This window comes from Acomys minous, assembly GCF_964271855.1.
Source record: "Acomys minous genome assembly, chromosome: 13".
NCBI classification, from domain to species: Eukaryota; Metazoa; Chordata; class Mammalia; order Rodentia; family Muridae; genus Acomys; species Acomys minous.
Window position 1 is genome coordinate 87,737,266 of NC_140495.1, and position 15,016 is coordinate 87,752,281.

The window sequence follows — 15,016 nt, forward strand, 5'->3', positions numbered from 1 at the left end:
CACTCAACTCTCGGGAAGGAGGGGCGGAGGGTTATGTCATCCTTCCGCGCCGGCCTGCCCCGCGACGCGCCGGCGGCTGGCGCAGCCCTTCGCTCGCCCGGCCTCCCCCTCCCTGGTTCGGCGCTCGGGTTCCGCCATGGAATCCAACAAGGATGAAGCCGAGCGTTGTATCAGCATCGCCCTCAAGGCCATCCAAAGCAACCAGCCCGAGCGGGCGCTGCGCTTCTTAGACAAGGCACAGCGGCTGTACCCGACGCCACGAGTCAGCGGTGAGTGGGAGGCGCCGCAGGGACCGAGGGGGGCATTAGCACGGAATGGGGGGAATACGGGAACGGACCGACCGGAGCAGTTGGCGGAGATGGGGGGAGGGGCGGCCAGGCGCGGCTACGCCTGCGCACTGGTGCGCGCGGGTGCTGCTGGGATTTGTAGTCCCGCAGTCTCGTACTCTGTAGGATGCTGTACCCCTGGAGGCCCCTGAGGACGTGGCTCTCAATCCTTTCCAGTGTTTGTGGAACCCTCTGATATATGAGGTTTCTGGGAAGGGGACGCGCTGGGAGACCAGACGAAGGGAACTCAGGTGGAAGCGAAAGCAAACTACTTTTCCCAGGGGGCTGTTCGGTGGCCCAGGGCCGGTGCCCGGCCTGGGAAATATTATAGTTCAGGAAAATAAACATAACTATTCTAAGAGAGAATGGGTTCTAGAGAGGGAAGGAATTCCTAGAAAGGGGTCTTCGGATCTTCATTCGCTCGAACTTAGGCAACATAAGCCACTCCAACTCTCAGTTCTTCCTGCAGTCTCTTGCACGCAGAGTTTCGGGGTGGATGAATTGTTGAAGAACCCGGTCTCAGCCACCCCATCCCACCTTCTTTCTCCAACAGGCCTGGGTGGCGGGTCTTATGGATTGCTGTGGCTGCTGAGTACCAGGCAGCTGAGGAGCCTGGGCCTGAGACCTCCCGAACCAGAGAGAGAATAGTGAGCTTCTCTCCGCTGCCCATCGGCCCGCTTTACCTGGTAGTCCCCCTATTTTGCGTCGGTAACCTAAGTTCTTAAAAGAAAAATTTTCATACCATTCGGAAAGGAGAAAGACACCGGGTTTGTGCCTGTGGGCTTAGTAAACTCTCTGTAGCAGGCTTTCAGAGTTAAGAGACCCATGTCTCGTCATGACTGCTGCGCTGTGACATTTCTGAACTTGGGTCTCCTCGTTTGGCAGTTTAGGGAGTTGGAAAAGATAATGCATATAACAAGAACACCCATAGAGCTTTTCAGTGTAGTGAGTTCCTTCTCACTTGTTGTGTCACCCGATCCTGCGCTGTTAAGACAGAACAGCGCCATTATATCTTTTGTAGATGAGGCAATACCTCAGCGATAAGGGACTTAGGATATGACACAGCTAGAAATGGGAAAGCCCTGAGACTCCATAAATGTTTATTGAAACGAAATGGTGAGCAGCAACCTGCCTCTCACCTTCGCTGCCCACGTTTAGAAAGAGAGAAAGAGGAGTGCCAGCCGAAGAGGCGGCTGAATTCCTGAACTTTCCTCCCTCCTGACTCTCAGGTTGATCTTTGGCCTCTTTGCCTCCACTAGGAGAGAGTTGCAGTGTGAACTTACCAGGCCTGCTCTGTAACTTGCTCAAGGTGCCCCTGCTATAGGATAATTCCCTCTTTATAAGTGGGGAGCATTGGCAGTGTGCAAACTGTCAGAATTCCGTCTGATTACTGTTGGGAGCTGAGGAACAGTTAAGAAAGCTGATGAAATAGGGCCTTTAGGGCATGTCAGAAGCCACCTGTGCTAGTTCAGAAACATGGGCAGGGTGTCCTTCCAGGCCTTCCTGTGTGTGTGTGTGTGTACAGGCTTATATGGAGGTCAGAGGGATAACTTGGTGACTTGAGTAAATTGTGTCCTTCCATCTTGTGTGGTCCCAAGGATCAAGCTCCTAGGCCTGGCAGTATGTACCTTCCCTGTTTAAGCCACCTCAAAGGCCCACCTGTTGGATATTGTTATGTCTTTGCTGGATAGAATATATGTCTCATAAACTAACAGCAGCCTTGCCTGAGCAGACAAGGATGTAAGGTTACTTTAGGCTGAAGATAGGGCAATCTTGGTTAAAAAGTATTAGGTGGCTGTCTATGCTCAGGGTTTGGATAGGAGTTCATTCAGAGTGTTCATTCAGTACATCAGATTGTTACAGGTGTGGTGACCCATGCCTGTGATCCCTGAGCTCAGGAGGTGAGGCAAGAGGATTGCCTCAAGTTTGAGGTCAACTGGGCTACATAACAAGACCTTGTCTTAAAAAAAAAAAGAAAAAAAGTAGGGCCAGGTGTGGTGGCGCACGCCTTTAATCCCAGCACTTGGGAGGCAGAAGCAGCTGGATCTTTGTGAGTTCGAGGCCAGCCTAGTCTACAAAGGGAGTCCAGGACAGACAAAGAATACACAGAGAAACTCCATCTTGAAAAACAAAACCAAAAAAAAGTAGCTGATGTTGAGAATCTATTTTGTTTTTGCCTGCAAAGTTCGTTGGTTGATGCCAAGTGGTATAGCAGGATTGGCAAGATCCTCAAGAAAGCAAGCTTACAGAGAAAAAGACTGCAAGGTGCATGGTAACGTGACCTAACCCCGCCCCCCCAAAAATAGCCACGTTCATTTAGATGCTGAGGACGTAAGAGTGGGTATAAAAAAATTATTAAAAATCCAGTCCTCGCCGGGCGTGGTGGCGCACGCCTTTAATCCCAGCACTTGGGAGGCAGAGGCAGGTGGATCACTGTGAGTTCGAGGCCAGCCTGGTCTATGAAGTGAGTCCAGGACAGTCAAGGCTACACAGAGAAACCCTGCCTCCAAAAACAAAAAAAAAAAAAATCCAATCCTCAGCACCTGTGAGTTCACAGTCTTGAGGGATGGAAGGGGTGCAGGATAATCTCCCGACCATCATATTAGAAGCTGTTGGGAGCACAGCAAGGAGGACACACAAACAGTCTTATCTCACAGAGGGAACGGCATGCGAGGCCAGAAGTTTGAAAAGGTTTGCACAGGGACTGTGTAGAAGGAGATGTAGAGGCAAGTGAAGGAGGAGCTTAAGTATAGAGGACTGAAGTAGAAAATGAAGTGGGGCCAGACTGCGGGTCTCCATTCCTGCTGGACCGGATGCGTTCACTTTGTTACACCTGGAGGAAACTCAAGAGGTTTGGTTGTTGCTGAGATCCGTCGTACCTGACAAGTCCACTGGGAAGGTAGAGTGCCAGGCGTAAGGAAGCCCACACAGGCTGTGTAGCCGGTATGAGTTTGGAGTTAGCCTGGTCTGGGAGAGGCCAAAAAGAGGTAAGGAATAAGTTTCTTAAAAGAAAACAGTACAAGGCCAGGTATGGGGGTGCTGCCTCTAATCCCAGCAGTGAGGAGGCCAGGCAGTAGATTGTTTGACGCAAGCATGGACTATATTATAGTGAGACTGTGGGAGGGAGGGAGGGAGGGAGGGGGACCAGGCCTAAAAGGGCTGATGAGAGGGACAGTGGCCCAAATAGGTTAGGACATGATGACATAGGAGGGATGAAAAGATAAAGAGCCATTGTGTAGTGATGATGCGACCTAGATGGGTGCTGGGAGTCAGGGTCAACCTTTGTGGCCTAAAAAAGCCCAAGCTGAGAAACTAGATGGGCCGAGGTTGGCAGGATGGAAAATGCCAGTGGGACATTTCTGGGGAGCCACCAGCCTAGAACCCGGAGACAGCGCCAGGTTCCAGGTGAAAGATGTTGTCACCAGCTTGTTGACACTCTTTGGAAACGTGTACTGCTGAGGTCACTGTGGGAAGGCGTGGAGCATGGAGAGGCTGTTTTTGGTGGACAGCCATGCATCACACCTGCCCTCAGCCAGTGGGAATGAGACAGCAGCAACAGAGTAGTCCTGAGAGAGGGTGGAGGCCGTAGCCATGGAGATGTCAGGTGTGCAGGGGCCAGGTGAGGAAGGATGGAGAGCCAGAATAGAGGCGGTGTTGGCCATTGAAAGGTAAAAAAGGGTGATGGGAGGGGTCGGGAAAAGTGTCCCAACGGGAGCTGAAGACCCTCCCAGAAGAAAGGCCTTGAAACCTCTGCTGTAGGGGCAGGACAAGGAGGACACCACAACTCGGTAACGGCATTGTGGGACAGGAACAAGGCTGCTGGGAGGCCACAGCAGAAGTGACAGTGTCTTTTCTGGGAGTTTTCCTTTTTAAAAAAAGGTCTCATTCTGCAACCCTGGTTGGCCTGGAACTCACTTTGTAGACCAGACCAAGCTGGAGCTCAGAGGTCTGGCTGCCTTTGCCTCCCAAGCGCTGGGGTTAAGCCTGTGTCACCATGTCCAACTTTTTTCTGGGATGTTCTATCCAGCATCTGTTGGCCTGGTGGCCAGTGGCTTCACCTGCTACTTAGTGAAGTGGCTGAAAGAACTGGGCACAGTAGGGACATGGTGGCATATGTCTGTAATCACAGAGCTTTGGGGGGAGACAAGAGGCCCTTACATTCCAAATCAGTGTAGACTACATAGTGAGGATCTGTCTCAGAGAAAATAGAAGCTAGCAGAGTTTGCAGGGAGGTCTTGAGAACACAATTAGGCCTCAGTTTCCCCTGCAGAGAGAGAGTTGGCTGGGTGAGGACCTGCAGTTGATGTTACCCAAGCTTCTATAAAGTGACTCCCTGTGCAGTCTGGGCAATCAGAAAGGCCACCCGACACGGCCGTGGGAGAAAAGGAGAAGCCTGATCACCAAGGGGTTTGGGCCTTCAGGGTCAGTGGGAAAGAGAATTCTAGTACCAGCGAAGTGCAGGGTAGAGTTGTCCGTTTAGGTTAGTCCACCCTTGCCATCCCCAGTCTCCCCATGCCCTCTATTTTATAGAATCGTATTTGTTCCTCCAAGCACCCAGGGGCAGGGGTCAAGCCTGCAGTGAGGAACTAGCAATGGTTGCCAACACACACCACTGAATGCCAAAGGCTCTTTCCCCATTCTGAACTCTTTCCTTGACTCACTTTGAGTGCCACAGGCACTAAAGGGTCAGGAACAGGTCATTTATGACAGTTGCTAGCCACTTGCTAAGCCCTGTAGACACCTGCGGACACCTGCGGACCTTCTCTGCTGCCCTTAGGAGGTAAATGTCCAGAGAAGCTACGTTAATTTATCCAGTACCACCCTGCTAGCAAATAGCCAGTCAGAGTCTGTCTCCACACTGCCGTGAGGAAGGCAGAAAGTCTTGGCAGCTATAGATCCTCCACTAGTTGTCAGCTGCCCCATGGTCTTCTCTTACTGATATCTAACCCTTTTGTTTGTTTTCATTTTTGAGACAGGGTCTCTCTATGTAGTCCTGGGTGTCCTAGAACTTGCCTTATAGGCTGGGCTGTACTCAAACTCTCAAAGATATGCCTGCCTCTGCCTCTCAAGTGCTAAGATAAAAGGTATGAGCTTTCATACCAGGCTCTTTGTCTGATTGGCTTTTAACTTTTTGGTTTTTCAAGACAGGATTTCTCACAGATCCTCCTGCTTCTCTGCCTCCCCAGTGCTAGGATTAAAGGCATGTGCCACCACTGCCTCACCATTTTTTTTTTTCTCTTTAAATAAATTAGTGCTGAAACAACAGCATCTCACTCTGGTGACCAGGCTGGCCTCAGACCCCTGGACCTCAGCAGTCTTCATGCTTCAGAGACCATGGTTCACACCTCCGTGTTCACTGGTCTTAGGCACAGCCAAAGCTAATGCTAACATTAAGCTGGCCTGTTACGTAACTCCTTTGTGTCATTGCGCATTGTCAGCCTCTGTGTCACAGGGGATGTCACGATGAGTCAGGATGAGACCATCACATGCTGCAGGCCTGTTGGGGGTATCCAGACCAGTAGGGAGACCTGCTTGGTAGCAATCAGAAGTCTTCCATTTCTCAGCTCAACCCGGGACCCTCTGGACAATGCTGAGCATTTGATGCTGCCGTGTGGGGAAGTTAGTGGCTGAGCAATGGAACTGCCTCAAAAGCTTCCAGAATCTTTGCTGAGGAGCACACATGCAGGCCTCTGCCCTCCGACCTGTGCAGCTGTGTTGATTGGATCACTAGTGATATTGTCCTTGGAACATGCTCAGCAGGCTGGGCTGGGACCACAGACAACTTCCAGAGAGATCAAAAACAGGCTGCCTGGTTCAAAACCACTGGGAGCCAGCTCCTCCTTCGGTTTTCAGAACCAGCCCCTCTTCGTCTGTTGGTTTCTTCCTTTGCCTCCACGGTTGCCTCGTGCCTCGTGACATTGCTCAGGGCCTGGCTACCTCTCTGTTGGCCTGAGCCACTCTAGGCACCCCAGCCCCGACCCATGGCTTCCTCCCCTCCCCAGCCAGCTCCTCCTGGCCAGTTGGCCACTCAAGTTGTGATATTTTGAATCTGATGCCCTGCCAGTCTCCCGACCATGTGCACATGTTATCTTATTTCATTCTCATGCCATCACTCTGAGGAAACTAAGGTGCCAACAAGTGTCAGAGATGAGCCAGGGTCATGCTACTGTGCTAGTAAGTGGCAGAGTTGTAAACAGGATCTGGCCTCTGTGAACATAACAGAGGTCCCCCAAAAGAGATACAGTCTGGGACAGCCACAGAGTTAAAGAGTAGGGACCTGACTTTAATCCCAGTACTCGGGAGGTAGAGGCAGGTGAATCTCTGAGTTCAAGGTCAGCCTGGTCTACAAAGTGAGTCCAGGATAGCCAAAGCTACACAAAAACAAAAACCTTGTCTCAAAAAAATAAAACAAACCAAAAGAGTGGGGACCTGTGTACCTCTGCCACAGCAGTGCTGACACAACACCTTCTCCCTGAGGGGCCTGGCAGTGGGTGATGACACTGCTCTTCTGAAGCTGCTGTAATGATTAAGTGAACTAATTTTTACAGAGCATTGTGGTGGTGCCTACCTGGCACAGACTGAGCACACAGTAACTGAAACAGCTCTTAAAGTCAGCCGAATCTGACACACTGGTGAGCTCAGCACTTGAGAGGATCATAATCTGGGGCCAGCCTTGACTACATAGCAAGACTGCCTCCAAAACAGGAAAGAAAAAAGATGATTGCTGATAATCTCATTTGTTTGAGATAACATCCTATCCTGTGGCCCAAGCTCTCCTTGTAGCCCACGCTGGCCTCCAGCTCAAAATCCGGCCTCCAGGACAGCCACAGAGTGGGGACCTGAGCTGAGTGTGGTGGTGCACACCTTTAATCCCAGCACTTGGGAGGCAGAGGCAGGAAGATCACTGTGAGTTCAAGGCCAGCCTGATCTATAAAGGGAGTCCAGGACAACCAAGGCTAACACAGAAAGACCCTGTCTTAAAAAAACAAAAAGAAAAACAAAATCCTCCTGCCTCAGCATCCCAAATGCTAGGATCATGGCCAGGCAGTGGTGGCGCACACCTTTAATCCCAGCACTCAAGAGGCAGAAGCGGGCAGATCTCTGAGTTCAAAGAAAGTCAGGGCTACACAGAGAAACTGGAGGCTGTGAGGAGGGGCTGGGGTTACAGGGTTGCACCACTGTGCCAGCTGCTAATGCGTCTCCAGCTACTCCTTTCTCAGTCCAAGCGTGCACTCCGCAAACCCTGCTGTCAGCTCCTCTGTTTGAATTGCCCAATCCCAGGGAGATGGCACAAGTTTTCTGCACTGAGATGGCCACAGCTGGGGTGCCCAGTGCTCAGTTCCCAGTGAGCCCTGGGTACAGCACAGATGTGTGGTGGTGGAAGGTGTCTGGTACTCTGTATAGGGCAGTGCCGTGACACCTGAGAAGGAAGCTGGAGCTTGTCTGAGAGGTGCCACCATTTTTCCTTGGCTCACAGGTATCCTGGGTCCCAACAAGGATCTAGGTACATGTTTTCCCAAGGGCCTGTCAACAGCTTTGGAATTTCCCAGCCAGGACACTGCAGCCTCACACAACTGCACATTTGTTAGAGTTTGTGGATGCTGAGTCAGGAGGAACCAAAAGCTTGGATTTCAGTCACCCTGATCCCATTTTAGGGTGACAGTAAACATCTATAGACCCCAGTGAAGTAGATCATTTGACATGGCCAGCTATTTAAGATATGTAACAACAGGGCTGGAGAGATGGCTCAGCAGTTGTTAAGAGCACTAGCTGCTCTTGCAGAGGACCCAGGTTCAATTCCTAGTACCCACATTGTGGCTTCACCTATTCTCTAGAACTATACAATTAAAGAGTTAAGATTGGAAGCTAGAGGCAGGCATGGTGGCCATAATCCCAGCACTCAGGAGGTAGAGGCAGGCGAATCACTGTGAGTTCTAAACCAGCCTGGTCTACGAAGTGAGTCCAGCACAGCCAAGGCTATACAAAGAAACTCTGTCTCAAAAAAAAAAAAAAAAAGGATTGGGAGCTGGGGATAGCTACTAAGTCTGCGAAGTGCTGGCCATAAGAATGATGACCTGGCCTGTGATGGCACACAGCAGTAAGATCAGGAGTTCAAGGTCAGCTTGGGCTACACATGTAAAAAATGAGGGCCTGAGCTGGGCGTGGCGGCGCATGCCTTTAATCCCAGCACTTGGGAGGCAGAGGCAGGTGATTGCTGTGAGTCCAGGACAGCCAAGGTTACACAGAGAAACCAGAAGGAAAAAAAAAAAAAAGAATGACGGCCTGAATTCAGACCCCCAGCAGCCAACAAAGCAGGGTTGTACACAAACACTGGGGAGGAGCGAACCCGAGGAAGGCGCCCCTGGTCGACCTCTGGCCTACACACATAAAAGGTTAAGGTGGTGAGTTTTATGTTTTTACCACAATGAGAAAAAAAACTATTGTGTTTTCAACTAAAGGAAATAATATTATTGTATCTAAACTAGGAGCATTGAACAGTTTATAATTCTGATGTACTGTGTTAATAAGCAAATATTTAAACTAGGAAACATTAAGATTAACATTAACTTCAACTTAGTGTTAGTTCTGTACTAATAGCACTCATTTAATATTAAAGCATTTTAAAGAGGCAGCATAAAAATAGAAAACACAACAGGAAGCAATGCTGAGGACCGAATGTTCCAGATCGTGTGATGTAGTGCTAAGCAAAGAGTGATAGATCTGGCTGGGTCAGGAGAAACAAAATGGTTCATAAAAGAACAAGAGCCTAGTAAAGCAAACAAGCACACTGAAAGAAATGTCAAACCTGGCATGGCGGCACACTCCTATAGTCCAGCACTTGGGAAGCTGAGTAAAAAAACAAAACAAAAAACGCCGACAATAGTAACAACAAAAATAAAGGTAACTGAATTCTAGATCAGATCCTACTTGGTTCACTAGTCAGACTCAAAAGTGTGTGTTTGTTTGTTTGTTTTTTTATGGCAGGGTCTTACTGTGCATCCCTGGCTGGCCTGGAAAACACACACACACTCTCTCTCTCCCTCTGTGTATGTGTGTGTGTCTCTCTCTCCCTCCCCCCCCCCCCCTCTCTCTCATCTCTCTTCTCCCATGTAGATTCTGGGGATCAAGCTCCTGTCCTCCCTTAGGCTTGGCTGCAGGTTCATTTCCCTCCCCCACCCCTGCTGAGCCAATCTCACCGGGTTTCTTTTGTTGTTTTGGTTGGGGGGTGGGAAGGCAGTTGAGTGTAGTCTCACACCTATAGGTCTGTCTGGCCTAGAACTCACCAAATCCACAAGCTGGCCTGAAACTCAGGGAGATCCCCGCCTCTTCCTTTGCCTGCTGAGTGCTCCACCCCCCAGTTCCTCTTGTTTTTCGATTGTCTGTCTGTTGAGCCAGGGGCTCTCACACACCTAGTCTGGCCTGAGACTACGAGGGAAACCCAAGAGCCAGGATTTTAAGAACTGGGGTTAAAGTGTGTGCCGTCACGATAATTTATGTAGTAGTGCTGGGCCTTCAGGCATGTTAGCAGATACCGTACCAACTGGCAAGTGGGTTTTGTAAACTTAAGAAAATGAATGCATATATAAATAGAGCATCTGAAAATAAGGAAGGCAGTTAGTTACATGAATCACATGGATTGATTATAAAATTAATATTGCTAATATGTTAAAAGTTATAATCTTCCTATTTGTGAGTGCTGAGGCTCCTAAAAGAACAGGTCCACATCAGGAAAGCAGTGGCCTTGCTGGAAATGACCCCTCAGTGCCTTCTTTCTCCTTGTAGCTCTGATCGAGTCCCTCAACCAGAAACCACAGTCTGCCGGCGATCAACCTCAACCCACAGACACAGCCCACACCACCCACAAGAAGGCAGGCGGGACTGAAACCCCCTCAGCCAACGGCGAGGCAGGAGGAGGCGAGAGCACCAAAGGCTATACCTCAGAGCAGGTGGCAGCTGTGAAAAGGTAGAGGCCATGGGATGGCGGGAACTGGGGAGGGTCGTGGGAAATGGAGGAGGTCCAGCTTCCTCTCCCACAGGGTAGGAGCCAGGGTCTCACCGCCTACCCCTCGCCATAACTGCTGACAGTACAAACCGGAGACATTTGCCAGCCCCTGCCTTCCTCTGCCCTTGGCCAGCAGCCCTAAGCCTCCCACAGCTCTGTTTGTCACACACAGACACCACCATCTTGCCCCCACCCCCCACTCAAACAAAGACCTTTTCAGACCAGAGCCTGTGGGCAGGAGGCCACCGAGGCGGGGTAGCCTGGCAGAGTGAAGCTCTCCCAGGCCTGACACCACCAGCCAGGACCACTAGACCCTCCCTCCCAGCCGTCCTTTCTTCCACTAGTTCACCTCAGAATCCTTCTGAGGTCAAGCTCCACACCTCCTAACAAGCAAGCTGAGTATGACCAAGTGTGACCAAGTAGTTTGTCATAACCAGGCAGTTTCGACTATACACACCCAACAGCTACAGCGGATAGAAGCAAACTTGAAGGTCAGGGAGTTCTAGAGAACCCCCCAAATGTGGGTCCTCCAAGGCCCAGAAGGGGAGAAAGTGGCCTTTCGTGGGGGTTTTTTGTCTTTGCTTTTGTTTTTTAAGTTTTTCGAGACAGGGTTTCTCTGTGTAGCCTTGGCTGTCCTGGGCTCACTTTGTAGGCCAGCCTGGCCTCAACTCACAGAGATCCATCTGCCTCTGCCTCCCAAGTGCTGAGGTTAAAGGCATGCACTACCACACCTGGCGAAGCGGCCTTTCTTTAGGGTCCTGTGCTTTGGGTACGCCGTCGGCAGGACACACCTTCCCCAGTTAAAAGACAAGCATGGTCCTTCAAAGGCAGCTTCCAGCCGGTAGGAAGAATAGCTGCTGGCCTGGCCAAAGACAGCAGTCACCCCATCAAGTCCTGAGTGTAGTCATGGCGTTCCAGCGGGCCCTGCCCAGCTCTCCAGGCCAAGGAGCACCCCGTGGCTTCCTTGCCTCTCAAGTCGGACAGCTGACCCGAGTCTGGTCCCCACACCTGCCTGCGGTGGTGTGCCTCACGCTGCTGGTTCCCACACCTCACTGAGGCACCGTGTCACGGTCTTCTCCCTGTTCCAGGGTGAAGCAGTGTAAAGATTACTATGAGATCCTAGGGGTGAGCAGAAGTGCCTCCGAGGGGACCTGAGGAACTTAAAAGCCTACCGCAAGCTGGCCCTCAAGTTCCATCCAGACAAGAACCGTGCGCCCGGTGCCACCGAAGCTTTCAAAGGTAAGCCAGCCTGCGGTGTTGGGGGCTTTGTTAGCTTGCTTGCATGTCTCCCTGTGTAGCCTGGCCTGGCCTGCAACTCACAAAGATGCCTGTGCCCTCTGGCCTCAGGCCTCTGCTGTGCTGGGATGAAAGGTGTGTGTACCTCCAAGCCCAGCCATTTTGGTGTTTTTCGTTCCTGTCTTAGAACACAGGGCCGAGAGGCTTTCCCCGGAAGTGGGGGCAGAAGAATGTGGTACAACTGTTCGCTGAGAAAGTTCCAGTAGCCGCCTCTAGGCGTATAGACTAGCAGGTCTCACACAGTGCCCACCTGTGTCTTCTTCCTCCTCATTTTCAGAGTTACAGTAGAGGAGCCAGAGGGTTGTGGCGACAGCACCTGGGGCAGGAGCAGACTCCTAACTTGGGTCATCTGGCAACAATCCCTGTACTGAGGGGCAGGGCACCCCTTCCCAGGAGGGCTTCTTCAGGACAGGCAGCCAGCTTCCCACTTTGCACAACCTGTCCCAGGCCTGCACTGGGGACAAAGCATCTACTGAGCTCACCCACCTTTTGACTTGTGGAGTGAGTGTTCCACCTCTGGCCAGAATCATAAGCTATGTTTTAGGCGTTTAGATTTTCATCTCTCCTCGCTGGCGCTCATGTGTGCTGCCTCCATGCCAGCCCTGTGTTGCTGGGCCTTGCATTTTCCTGGTCCCTAGGTATTATTCCCTTTGGGGCATACTGTGGGTGACTGGGAGCCTTGTTGTACAGTACTGGGCCAAGTAGAAAGCCTGTGACAGAGCGCCACAGCCTTGTCAGGTGGGAAAGGAGGATTCCACCCTCCCTCCCATGGGCAACCAGCACTGAAACAAGCCTGCAGCCCACTGCTGTGCGTGAAGGGAGCACAGGGAAGGCAAGCCCTGGAAGGCACTGGCTTTCTGCCCTGGGAGCTCTAGTGAGGAGGCCTCAGTGCCAGATAGAAAACAGCAGCTGGGGCCTGGGCCCTGGGGACAACAGGCACATCCTGGCCACACACCAGACACAGGAGTCTCCACCAGAAGCAGTAGCTCCTACTCTCCTGTTGACAACAAGGGCCTCCTCGTGTGTCTGTTATTTTGGGTCGCACTGACTTCAGGGTTGTATTACCCATGGGCACCCCACAAGATGAGAGTGTACAGGAGACATTCTGTAACACCAGTGAAAGACCTGAAACAACATACCTGCAGCAGGTGTAAGCGATCATGCCTACAACTCTGCGTAGATGCAGGAGGATAAAAAATTGGAGGGCACCGGGCATGTGGTGCACACCTGTAATTCCAACACTTAGGAGACGGAGGCAGGTGGATCTCTGTAAGTTTGAGGCTAACCTGATCTACAAAGTGAGTCCAGGACAGCCAAGGCTACACAGAAACCCTGTCTCAAAAAAACGAAAACAAACTAAGAAACAAACAAACAAAACAAACTGGAGGGCAACCTGGTCTACTGAGCAGTTGATGGGCCATTCTGGCCGTTTAGGTGAGGCTTCTCCTCACAGCCTTGCTTAGGGGTGCTCCTCAGCCTTGCCCAACAGGCAAATTGCCTCTGCCTCTAAGTCCTCCTTCCCCTGAGGCCTGAAAGAAGCAAGCTCATGCCCATGTTAAGGCCTGATCTTTTCTCCCCTTCCAGCCATCGGCACAGCATATGCGGTTCTCAGCAACCCAGAGAAAAGGAAACAATACGACCAGTTTGGTGATGACAAGAGCCAGGCTGCCCGGCATGGCCACAGCCATGGGGACTTCCACCGAGGCTTTGAGGCCGACATCTCCCCTGAAGACCTCTTTAACATGTTCTTTGGTGGTGGCTTCCCTTCCAGTAAGTCCACAGCCAGCTCCCCCCAGCGGTAACGGCAGGATGTGACCGCCACAGCCCCTAACTCATGTTTTCACCTTTCAGGTAACGTCCATGTCTACAGCAATGGCCGAATGCGGTACACCTACCAGCAAAGGCAGGACCGCAGGGAGAACCAGGGCGATGTGAGTGACAAGGCCACACCAGGTCCCCCAGGGGATGGACCTGGAGGAGGGAGTCTTGACCCACTTAATACTCTCAACATTCGGAAGCAAGAAGCTCTTTCCTTGCTCTTTCCTAGTGCCATTCTTCCTAGGGACGCCAGAGGGAGCCACACTCCATGCTGTGTAATAATTCGGCTTCTATCGGAGTATAAAACTTCTCCACCTCCGGCAACTCTGGTGTAAATAGCTTTTATGAAGTCGGTTGTTCTTAAGACTGAGGTAACATTTTCTGAGCACTGGAGGGTTAAAGCATCGTGAGAGAATAAAAGGCCTTCGTGGGTATTCAGCTTTCTAGAAAGAGAGAGGTTAAGGCTTTATACCAGGCAGTGGTTTAGGCGCATTTGGGATGCGACGGAGCACCACAGCAATGATCTGGCTAGGACCCAAAACTGCCAACAGCTAGTAAAGGATTAAACGAGGACGCATCCTTACACTTGCTCACCTTTTCCCCCCTCCCCCTTCCCCCTCCTTCACCTCTCCCTTCACCTCTCTCCCTCCCCCTCCCTCCCTTCACCTCTCTCTCCCCCCCTCCTCTCCCTCCTCCCCCCATCTCTCTCCTCTCCCTCCCCTCCCTTCACTCCTCCTCTCCCCCCCCTCCCCTCATCTCCCTCCTCCCTCCCTCCCTTCACCTCTTCCCCCTCTCCCTCCCTTCATCTCCTCTCTCTCCTCCCTCCCTCCTCCCCTCCCTCCCTTCATCTCTCTCCCTCTCCTCCCCTCCCCCCTCCCTTCTTCTCTCTCTCTCCTCCCCCTCCCTCCCTTCATCTCTCTCTCCTCCTCCCCTCCCCTCCTTCCTTCTTCATCTCTCTCTCTCCCTCCCCCTCCCTCCCTTCACCTCTCTCTCCTCCTCCCCCTCCCTCCCTTCATCTCTCTCTCCTCCTCCCCCTCCTCCTTCATCTCTCTCCTCTCTCCCCTCCCTCCCTTCATCTCTCTCTCCTCCTCCCCCCTCCCTTCATCTCTCTCTCTCCTCCCCCTCCCTCCCTTCATCCTCTCTCTCCTCCTCCCCCTCCCTCCCTTCATCTCTCTTCTCCTCCTCCCCCTCCCTTCCTTCTCCTCTCTCTCCTCCCCCCCTCCCTCCCTTCACCTCTCTCTCCTCCTCCCCCCCTCCCTTCCATCTTTCTCTCTCTCCTCCCCCTCCCTCCCTTCATCTCTCTCTCCTCCCCTCTCCTCCCTCCCTTCACCTCTCTCTCCTCCCCCCCTCCCTCCCTTCACCTCTCTCTCCTCCTCCCCCTCCCTCCCTTCATCTCTCTCTCCTCCTCCCCCCTCCCTTCATCTCTCTCTCTCCTCCCCCTCCCTCCCTTCATCTCTCTCTCTCCTCCCCTCCCTCCCTCTTCCTCTCTCTCTCCTCCTCCCCCTCCCTCCCTTCATCTCTCTCTCTCCTCCCCTCCCTCCCTTCATCTCTCTCTCCTCCTCCCCCCTCCCTT

The 15,016-nt window shown here is 52.0% G+C and overlaps 1 protein-coding gene and 1 long non-coding RNA gene across 2 annotated transcripts in view; both read left to right on the forward strand.

Moving 5' to 3' along the window:
* Positions 1-19: 19 nt before the first annotated feature.
* DNAJB12 (DnaJ heat shock protein family (Hsp40) member B12) overlaps positions 20-15,016 on the forward strand; it is a 22,403-nt gene continuing 7,406 nt past the window's right edge. Inside the window, 6 exon segments of the mRNA XM_084753600.1 lie at positions 20-269; positions 10,110-10,290; positions 11,418-11,473; positions 11,476-11,568; positions 13,210-13,395; positions 13,477-13,556. Coding sequence (XP_084609726.1) covers positions 137-269; positions 10,110-10,290; positions 11,418-11,473; positions 11,476-11,568; positions 13,210-13,395; positions 13,477-13,556 — 729 coding nt within the window. The 5' untranslated portion in view covers positions 20-136.
* Positions 1,033-8,602, forward strand: LOC311581412. Its single transcript, XR_014773770.1, has 2 exons — positions 1,033-8,198; positions 8,240-8,602. It is a non-coding gene; the product is annotated as an uncharacterized lncRNA (long non-coding RNA).